The 10,904-nt window shown below is 41.2% G+C and overlaps 1 protein-coding gene across 3 annotated transcripts in view; it reads right to left on the bottom strand.

Annotated features, from left to right (window-relative positions):
* Nucleotides 1–3,357: 3,357 nt before the first annotated feature.
* Nucleotides 3,358–10,904, bottom strand: part of NRBF2 (nuclear receptor binding factor 2) — a 31,183-nt gene continuing 23,636 nt past the window's right edge. For all 3 annotated transcript variants that reach the window (XM_042241156.2, XM_004021396.5, XM_004021397.5), the window contains 2 exons: nt 8,544–8,584; nt 3,358–7,226 (listed from right to left, as the gene is read on the bottom strand). In XM_042241156.2, coding sequence (XP_042097090.1) covers nt 6,516–7,226; nt 8,544–8,584 — 752 coding nt within the window. In that variant the 3' untranslated portion in view covers nt 3,358–6,515. The remainder of the gene's footprint in view (nt 7,227–8,543; nt 8,585–10,904) is intronic.

Here is a 10,904-nt window from a genome sequence, read left to right as displayed (position 1 = left end):
TACTCTCAGTACCAAGACTTATTTGGAGAACCGACTTCCAGGAAGATAGGCCTGAATGTCATCTGGCTCCTCAAATCTCTACAGCCTCCCTTTCCTAACCTCTCTCTCAAGAAACTCTCATTTACCTCTGGAAACCCCTGATGAGGTCATTAAGTATGTAAACTGTACTGTATCCTTTTTCTCCCTGGGCTTGTACTTTCAAGACAATCTCATTTGTGTCTTGAGTCCTCCACCTCTCATCCTTCTGCCATACTGAGAAAACACTACCTCTTTCCCCCGCCCCCCTCACTTAATGTCTACCATACAGAGGACCGTAAAAACTGGCCCCAGCTTACCAGGACCCTTTTGGCTACTGAGCAAATCCTAGCCTTGACAACATAACCCAAGTATTTTCCATTCCTCAAGACCAGGACCTGACCCTGGCCCCCTCACTCCTAGGAAATGGACAAGGACAATCTGTTGGAGCTGCCCAATATTTCCTCACGTGCCTTGCCATGACCTCATTCTGACCAAGATTACTCAGTTCCTCCTCCCCATTTAACTGCGCCTTTGTTCTTTACCTAGGAAGCCATCTCCCCATCTTCTGACCACATCACTACTTTCATGAGGGCAACATTTATCATTTTGTAGTACTCGTGGACAGTGGTATTCACTAAATATATGGTGCCTGTATTCACATTGCACAAACATTTATCATTTTGTAGTACTTGTGGACAGTGGTATTCACTAAATATATGGTGCCTGTATTCATATTGCACACCTTTTTTGGCTTATTCATAAATGCAAAACCACTCTTGACAGAATGATTTACTAGACACCAACTAATGATTTCGTGTTCATCTGCAACCCACCACAAACTCCAAGGGAACAAGAGTCAGTTTCTCACCATCCACTAGATGGCACCATTGGTCGGTGACTTAGGACAGGCTTCCAGCTGGGACAAGGTGGACAAATCCTGAGAGTCTTGCCACTCGTTCTGGCAGAGATCTTCAATTAGGCTACACTAGGACTATGACACAGTATGATAAAGATTACTGTCTAGAATGATTCAGTAAATAATAGCTGTTACTATTATCACAGGTCACGTCTTTTCAGATAGGTTGTAAATACACCCTGTAGCAGACTGCCTCACTCTGGGTTTGTTCATCTTTTAAAACAACAAAACTTCAGTCACAACTCCTCAAAGATGAAAAAGGGAACTACAGAAAGTGGACATTACGATTTCTACAAGGGATTTTAAGGATGAGCTCCGCTTTCAGCGGGTGGTCTCCAACTTATTGGGGAACAGTAGCGGGGGTGCAGTGGGGAGTATGCGCCTGAGAGGAACTTGGTGACCAGGCCGCTGGGCCACGGTAGGAAAGTGACAACAACCCAAGCGCGGCCCAGGAAAAGTGGCCCAGGACTGCTAGTCTAGACCTCTCCCCTCGGCTCTGCTGCCAATCTGGTATGCAAGTTTACATAAGTCCCACCTTCAGGGCCTCAATTTCTTTTAGAAAATAGGTCTTAAAGATCCTAAAAATTTTAACATCACATAAAAAATGGTTCCAGCCAAAGCAATCTTGAAAAAAGAACAAAAGCCAAAAGGTATCATGCTCCCTGACTTCTGAACTACATTAAGAACTACAGTAACTGAAGTAGTAGAGTACCGCGCAAAAACAGCGATGCAACAAAACAGCCCAGAAACCAGCTCCCACACACTCGGCCAACTAAGCTCCTCAGTAAGTGCTGCTGGGGAAACTGGACAGCTAACATGTAAAAGAATGAAATTAGAACATTCCCCAACATAAAAGGAAACTCAAAAGGGATAAAGGACCCTAATGTTAAGACCAGAAATCATAAAACTTTTAGAAGAAAACAGGCAGAACACTCATAAATCACAACTTTTTTTTTTAAATCTGTCTCCTCAGGAAAAGGAAACAAAGGCAAAAATAAACAAGTGAGACCAAAGTGAACAAAAGTTCTTGTCCGACAAAGGCAACCACTGACACAGACAACTTACTGAATAGGAGAAAATACTTGTGTTATGACTAATATAGGTTAGTATCTGAACTATATAAACATCATTAATTAAATGTGGACAGTAAATTTAAAGACATTTTTCCAAAGAAGACAGATGGCCCACACACATGAAAAGACGCGCAACATTGCTAGTGAGAGAAATGCAAATCAAAACCACAATGAGACACGACCTCCCGTGTCAGTATGGCTGTGAAATGTGGTATTACTTGGCCTTAAGGAAGAAAAAAATTCTGCCATTTGCATTAATACGGATGGACCAGTACGGTGCTATGCTTAGTGAAATACATCAGAAGGACAAATCCTGTATATTATCACCTTAAAAGATGATTGTAACAAAAACAGATTCACAAATAGAAAACAAACTACTTACTGGTTACCACTGGGGACATAGAGGTGGGGAGGGCCAAGACTGGGTTACGGGGTTAAGAGGTACAAAGTACTGTGAATAAAATAAATAAGCTGCAAGGATATACTGAACAGGGAATACAGCTGATATTTTGATTTTAAATGAGTAAAATCTATAAAAATAACAAATCACTGTATGTACACCTGAAACTAATAAAACCCAACTACAGGTTTTTAAAAGTATCTATACAGTGTTAAAAGCAGAAAGATAGTGTTTTAATGTTTTGAATTAACTTATCTAGAGACAAAGTATTTTCATTATTTCAATAACCTTGTGTTAAAACACTAGGGATAGACAATGGCTTCAAGAATGATTTTTAAAGTATCTTATTTCCTCATAAGCATGGTTTCTGAATTCAGTATGGACTTACATACTAACTTTCTCAAAGAAATGTTTTTGTTGACATTCTGTGAAAAGCTGAGAGTAAGAATTTAAAACTGCTTTCTAATGCCCAGTTATCTGGGTTCAAAAGCAGAGGCCACCACTAAGGACGGACAGGAGTGTACTCCACTCCCAGTACACGCATAATTCAATTTCATTTAGTGGAAGAAAGCTTTCCCTAAATCCCTTTCAGGGCCTTAAGCTACACAGAAGAGAGCACCTACAAACCCCAGTTAGGAGATGGGCCACGCGCCTTGTGGAATAGTGTTTTAAGCATCCACTCTGATGCTCAGTTGGTAAAGAATCTGTCAGCAATGCAGGAGACCCTGGTTCGATTCCTGGGTCGGGAAGATCCCCTGGAGAAGGAAAAGGCAACCCACTCCAGTACTCTGGCCTGGAGAATTGCATGGACTGTGTAGTCCATGGGGTAGCTAAATCAGACTTTCACTCACTCCATGGAGACAGTTAGGTTGCTGCAAGTCATCTGGTCAAAAGGGATATACTGGGTTGGCCAAAAAATTCCTTCGGTTTTTAAGTAAAAATGAGACACATTTTTTGTTTTCACCAAGAACTTTATTGAACAATCTCAATCACTATTTTGTTCCACTACCTTTTGCCAATTTTCAAGCAACTTCATAATCCCATCTTCCCAATACTTTTATCCTTTCAAGCAAAGCAACCTGTTCCAGGTACCTTAACAGTCTTCCAGGGAATTGACATTTTTTTCCATTGAGAGAATTTTGTAAAGACCCAAATACGTGGAAATCCGGAGGTGCAATGTCTGGTGAGTACAGTGGATGAATCAGAACTTCCCAGTCAAGCGGCCAGTTTTGCCTGATCATCAAAGAAACGTGAGCTGATGGCAGATGACGCACTGTCTGTTGAACAATTCCAGACACTATTTGTTGAGCGCTACTTTCCCTTGGTCTAACTGGAAGCGGTACACTTGGAATTGTTTGGTTTTCCAGAGGAGCTCATAATAGAGGACTGACTCCCTTCCAATCCCACCATATCTACATCACCACCTTCTTTAGATGAAGACTGGCCTGAATTAAGTGTGGTTGGTGGTGGTTCATTTCACTTGCCCCATGATCTCTGCTGTTTTACCTCGTGGAACAGTATCCACTTTTCATTGTCACATTGCCCATTCCTGTTCTAAAAATGAATGTTTTCATTAGAGGATCGTGTGTAGAAGTACGGTCAAGGTTTCTTTTGTAACTTATGTAGAACTCAAACATCAAAGGGAATAACATAATCAAACTGGTGCAACTGATTTTCAAATTTGAGTTGGATATTTTGAAGTATGTCGGGATTGTTCTCAATGTCTCGATTTGATCGCTATCAACTTCAACTGGTCTACCCGACTGTGGAGCATCGTTCAGCAAGAATCGCCAACTTGACAAACCTCTTGACACATTCCATCAGTCGGAACACCTCCATACACTGCACAAATCTTTTTTTGCATTTCAGTTGCATTTTTACCTCTCTTGAAATAATAAAGCATAATATGTCGAAAATATTTTCTTCCATTCTCAAAGTGAAAGTGAAGTCGCTCAGTCGTGCCTGACTCTTTACGACCCCATGGACAGTAGCCTGCACCAAGCTCCTCCGTCCATGGGATTTTCCAGGCAAGAGTACTGGAGTGGGTTGCCATTTCCTTCTCCAGGGAAATCTTCCTGACCCAGGGATCGAACCCAGGTCTCCCGCATTGTAGGCAGACGCTTTACCATCTGAGCCACCAGGGAAGTCCTCCATTCTCAAAATTTAAGCTACATAGAAATTGACCAATTTTGGTAACTTTTTAAAAGTGCACACTGATGTACAGTTGTCACAATACAATCTAAACTGTTTTGAGTGATGTTAAAGACAACTAAGTGCTACCAGAACCAGCTTATGGAAAAAACCAAATGAACCTTTTGGCCAACCCAATACATTCTACTGATAGACTCAAATACAAAATCTAAAAACAAGATGAAACAGGAGTACTAAAAAGTGTGAATGAATGCTTCAAAGACAATGGGGAAGTAAGGTTAGTCTACTTAACATGATGTTAGTGGGAGTGCACAGAGCAGGGCCTTGTGGAATACTGCTGAAAGCAATGCGGGGCGGGGAAGGGAGATGGCAGAGGAAGAAAAGGAGGGTGTCTTACAAAGTGTTCACATCAAAACATAACATCTCATTTTTAAAAGTAAAATGGGCTAATAACAGTGTCATTACTGGCACAATCTTTCAAATCTCAACTTTTATAAGGAAGGTTAGGCAAGCAAAGTATTCCGAGTCTAGGATACTACAACACTGAGATGGACAATCAACAGAGAACACAACTCTGATCCTATTTTAAGAAGCTAAGTTTATTTTTGGTCTCACCTGCACCACGATGGGCACCCGAGAAAAGGGACCTCTGCGTGGCCACTTCATCTCACCGTCCTGCTGGCTTCATCACTAGACTGTGGGTCCAGCCCTGTCCCCTCAGCCCAGCTGCCCCTGTCCCCTCAGGAGATGCCGTTCACCCGTATTTTCGCCTCTCCCCCAGTGTACGCCTTAGACACACCCAGTGGCTTATACCCTTCTCTTTCACTTACACCTTCCTCTTCTCCCCACTCCTGGGACATCACTGGACTCTGCAGAGAGGAGATCCAAGTAGCGCTCCGCTACCTCTGCTCTGCACTGGAGCGCGGCTGCCTCCAGCCTCAACACTGTCCCTGCGTGCCAGCCCACGAAGGCCGGGTACACAGAGGCTCAGCGACTTCCTTGTTCTCTTCCACCATAGCTGTAGAGGTAGCTGACTACAAAACATGAAGGAAATCCCTAATGTATCAAAGTAATTGTTTGACAGAACATCTTCAAATTCATGTTCAAAATTTCCAACACAGAAGCTGAACAAAACTTGCTTTTAACAAAGGTATAAAATACAATTACTTTATTGATTTATTACAATCAAATACTGCCGACTAGCATTACTTCACTCGTGCATCATTAAAAACAAAAGGATATTTCCTTGATATTTTCAAATGACGCATTACACAATAAACAAAAAAAGTTAGAACTTAAAATGCACCCTGATTAATAATGTAAACTGGTAATTAAAAAAAGCATAACTAATAATTTGGTTCCTTTCTTCATAAATGGAAATTTAAATATCTCTCCTGATAGTCTTGAGGTTATCATTATGTTACGAGTAGTGCAAAGTGTGGCACAGTTTCTTCTAGAAAGGTGTGTCTTACACACCTTACTGGACAAAGGAAACGTGCATGACAAGACGCGTACAGTCAATGCATGATAGAAAGCATGTTTCAAATACAAGGCAGCCCCCCAGGCAACCATATTATTCAGGTTTCGCATTATTGTTTATGGCATTACAGATTAATTACACAGAACATACTTCTATAAATTTTAACCCTGAAGATAAAAATAAATGTTGCTTGAAAAAAATTATTCCAGGTAGCCATTTGGTTTGTATCAGGAGAAAGTGAACCTCCAACAGTTTCGTATCTGCCAGGTCTGGAATCACTCACTGGAGTCAGTAAATGAGACGCGCGACATGCTCCGCGGTGACTGTGCCGAGTCCTGCCTAGCCTCTTCTCTGCAGTGTGCCTGGCGCGGCATCTCCGGGACTACCCTTGCACGCGGCTTTCCCTTCTTCATTGGCGCTAGATTATCTGTATTACCATATTATTTCCTCTCTTTACCTCTTCTATGGCCTTCCCTTTTAATTATTCATAAATCCTTTCAGAAAATCCTCAGAGAGCTCCATGAGGGGAAGTTCTGGAGATGGGAAATCCAAGGGAGGAAGATTGGGTATTGGAATATCCTTGGCTTTCCCAGTGTTTGAGGCAAACTTCTGCCAGGTTGAAGAGGCTGTTGCAGTTTCTGAATGTGGTGGCAAGCTCCATAACTCTGACTTTTCTACAAAATCAGCATCTACATCAAGCTCCTTTTCTATTGGGCCTTTTAGAAGTCTGGCCTTTTCCGCCTTTAGCTGTTTATTCTCTCTCCGTAATCTTTCATTCTCAGCCACGAGGAATTCCACATGCCTCTTCAAATCTGCAATTTTGGTGGCCTGTTCCTCTATAATTGTTTTATCATCTTTTGGGGCTTTGCTTCCAATGCACGGCTCTGCTGGCTCCCTCTTCTGCTGAAGTAAAAATAGTAGTGTGTCTGGATCCCTGTCAAAGACCCCCTGAATTTCAGGCAAGTGTTTCTCTGTGGAAAGGCTGTACTTCTGAGAGAGCAGGGGGCTCTGGCCGTCTGCATCCTCAGCCGAGGGTCTGTGAGATGCCTGAAGCTGGGCAGCTGCTTCCTTGTCTGTGCTCTGCTGGGCTTTCAGTCTCTCCTCCCGCTTTGCCCTCTTCCATCTCTCCTGGATGAGGAGGAGCTGTTTCATGTGGCTATCCCTTTGCAGTTCCAGTGATAAGTGAGCCTATTACACAGAAAGAAAGGTACAATTTAACATTTTTTTAAACTCTCTTTAATAATATCCAGTAAATGCTATTCTAGTATCTTCCTTTCTGAATAAGCCAGTATCACTTGAATTTTTTAAATTTATATTATGTTTGTAATTCTACAGAATGCCAAACATTTTCCAAAATAATAAATAGTCTTTCTAGGTAAGCTACTACCATCTTTATTCATAAACAAAACACTGTTTAAGAAGTCAGAGTAAGTTCTATTCCAATTCCAAATCAACACACTGAATTGTATCTTTTTTGAATGTGCCTCAGCCCTCGCAATGCTATTTGTACTCAGCTTAAAATCAGAAAATTTCTAGTTTGGACTTCTATTCTACAACTAGCTAAAGTCCTTCTAGCAGCAAGGGTTCCATGCATTGTCTGTATCACACTGATAACACAAGAAGTTCTGACAGTCAAAAGGGAGTGCCCAGAATGGAACACAACTTCTACAGAATTGGTATTTTCTCCCCTGTCACTGAGATCCCTCAGATCTCCTTAAGTCAATTAAAGATTTACCAAATAACTCCTCTGTATCTGCCACTTTTATTATCAGGAAATCACCTTTGGTTGAAGATTTAGCTTTGTATAAAGGCACTTTAAAACCCTAGGCAGGCCCTCCCCAAACACAGAAGACAATGTAAAGCCACTAGTGAAATAAAAGTGCCAGAACCGCTTAGGAGTTCAGGAAAAGACAGGTGTGGATTTAAATGGTCTTTGACAGGCAAAGGAAAGACCAAGTGGTTTCCCCTTGGCCAGGCCAGCTTGCTTACTGTGAGCTAAGTATCAGAAAAGGCATTAAGAGGGGTCTCTCAAAGACACACATGCCAATCTAAGGTCTATGAGAAAACCCTAGGAAAAAAAGGACAAGCAGTGTCTGCATGCCATCAGCAGCAATTCCGTCTCGACTTTCACTTTATATTGGAGCACAGCTGATTCACAAAGCTGCATTAGTCTCAGGTGCACAGTACAGTGAACCAGTCACAAATGCACATGTATCTACTCTTCTAGATTCTTTTCCCATAAAGGTCATCACAGAGTATTGAGCAGAGGTCCCTGTGCTGTGAAGTAGGTCTTTGTTGATTATCTATTTTATATATAGTAGTATGTGTATGTCAATTCATTTAATTTCCTTTAGAAAAACTAATCTCTTCCCCATTTTATGTATTTTTGACGGCAGTGTTTTGGGAGGAGCCATATTTCCCTTCAAGAACTTTATTTTATACACAATTCAAGTCTCCACAAGAAAACCTTTCTAACCCTTGTGGGAAATATTAAAAGTGTCTCACCTGCTCAGACTGTGTTAGCTTCATGGCTTCAGAAAGATATGCTGGTTAAAAAAAAAAAAAAACAGGGCACATTAATATATGTCATCATTTTGTTATTACAAGATCCAAGCACGAGTTTTAATACTCTTCCTGTGACAAAGAGAACTGGTCTTAGAAGCAATTCTGCTACACAGTTATATCTTATTCCTGAAAAGGATTTTTTAAAAAAGGATTCTTAACTTCCTCAAAGAAGGGATCTGTGATAATCAAATGGAGATTGATTCATACTTCACCTGGAGGAGCTGGTTCTTTTAAATCACTGTAGATTTCACAGTTAAGGAAGTAAAGATGACATAATCAGAAAAACAGAATTAGGGAAGATTAAAATCATATAAAAACCTATCAAAATCCTATTATGCTCATACAAATATCAAGATATTAACTATCAATTACTTTTTACCCACATGAATACCTAGACTATCATTTTGGCCTCCTACCAAACCATTTTATTGAACTGTTTCTAAGTTATATCATCAGCCTACTATGAATTTGGTAGTTAAAAGTCTAAAGAACTCACCGACATTTATAATAAGCAGCTGCAGGCAGAATTATGAAGTTTATGAAAATGAGCTAATTGCTGGAAACCATGGAGCCATGTTTCCCTTCAAGAGCTCATGATGCCTTTGTGAACTATACTCCCAGCCCTTTCCCACTTTATCTTTCTGTGGAGTTTATATTTTGTTGTATTCCTCTGTAAGCCCTTTTATAGCCTGTCTGGAACAAGATGGAGTATAAATAACAAGTATTATTAGCAACAGTAAAAATTAACAAGTAGTAACGGGCCTCCCTGGTGGCTCAGAGGTTAAAGCGTCTACCTGGAATGAGGGAGACCCGGGTTCGATCCCTGGGTCGGGAAGATCCCCTGGAGAAAGAAATGGCAACCCACTCCAGTACTCTTGCCTGGAGAATCCCATGGAGGGAGGAGCCCGGTAGGCTACAGTGCATGGGGTCGAAAAGAGTCGGACACGACTGAGCAACTTCACTTTCACTTTTCACTTTCAGTGTTAGTAACAAGTTGTGTCCAATCAATCCTCATTTTTTATCTCCTCCTCACTATAAACTTTTTGGCATCTCTCACACATTAAGCTCCTTCTTGCCTTTTTGCTGACACTACAGGCACTGCTTTCTGTCTATTCTTAATCCAAATATTTTAATGATTTTCTAAGTTCGTGACTTGGAACTATTGTCTGCCAGGTTCTATCACAGTCTTTAAGACAGACTAACTGGATGCTCCCTCTCCATCAGAAAACAGAGTTGGTTATACAGCCTTTGTTCCACCCATATTAAATTTTTTTTCCTCAACATTCTTTTACTCCTATATTAAGTCTGTATAACTGCATACAGACCATCTCTTTTCCTCTTCTTCAGGTTTAAGTCTGCTGAGACATTCTATTCCTCACTGTGAAAGTGTGGGTGAGTTTCTCTGGGCATCCCTCCCATTCCCTCCGCACACGTCTATCTCCCTGTATGAGCTCCAGTTTGCTTTACGTTCAGTTTCTCAACCAACCAAAGTTTCACAAAACTATGCTTAACCCAAATGGAATACCTCCCTTTGTAGAATCCTGAAACTATAACATGACAGAAGACACCCAAGGACTGAGTTCCCAAAGAGCAGAGAACTCAGCAAGAGTCACACTGTCATTTAAAAGATTTACCCAATGTCATTTTAAAATCTGAGCCTTTAAAAGTTACTTTAAAAGAAAAAAAATTATTTAAAAAATTATTTTAATTAGAGGATAATGACAATATTGTGGTGGTGGTTTTTAATCTGTTTGCATGGTAATGAATCTGTCCCATAGCCAAGTGCCCGCCATGACAAAAATGTCAGGAGAGAATACTCATCTCAGGAAATCTAACAGTGTGGTTAAACTCCTTCCTTCAACCATGATACAAGGCTAGTATTTAAAGTAAATACTAAGCAGGCGATGAGGAAAAGGAATTAAGAATATCTGAAGAATCTATTACTTTTTAACATCATCCAACCAGTCCATTCTGAAGGAGATGAGCCCTGGGATTTCTTTGGAAGGAATGATGCTAAAGCTGAAACTCCAGTACTTTGGCCACCTCATGCAAAGAGTTGACTCATTGGAAAAGACTCTGATGCTGGGAGGGACTGGGGGCAGGAAAAAAAGGGGACGACAGAGGATGAGATGGCTGGATGGCATCACTGACTCGATGGACATGAGTCTGAGTGAACTCCGGGAGATGGTGCTGGACAGGGAGGCCTGGTGTGCTGCGATTCATGGGGTTGCAGAGTCAGACACGACTGAGTGGCTGGACTGAACTGAACTGCTCCTCTATCATGAACCTGTCGAGCTGCCA

The sequence above is a fragment of the Ovis aries genome, chromosome 25 (assembly GCF_016772045.2).
Source record: "Ovis aries strain OAR_USU_Benz2616 breed Rambouillet chromosome 25, ARS-UI_Ramb_v3.0, whole genome shotgun sequence".
Taxonomy (NCBI): Eukaryota; Metazoa; Chordata; class Mammalia; order Artiodactyla; family Bovidae; genus Ovis; species Ovis aries.
The sequence above is the reverse complement of the archived record's forward strand: the minus strand, read 5'-3'. Positions and strand labels throughout refer to the sequence as shown.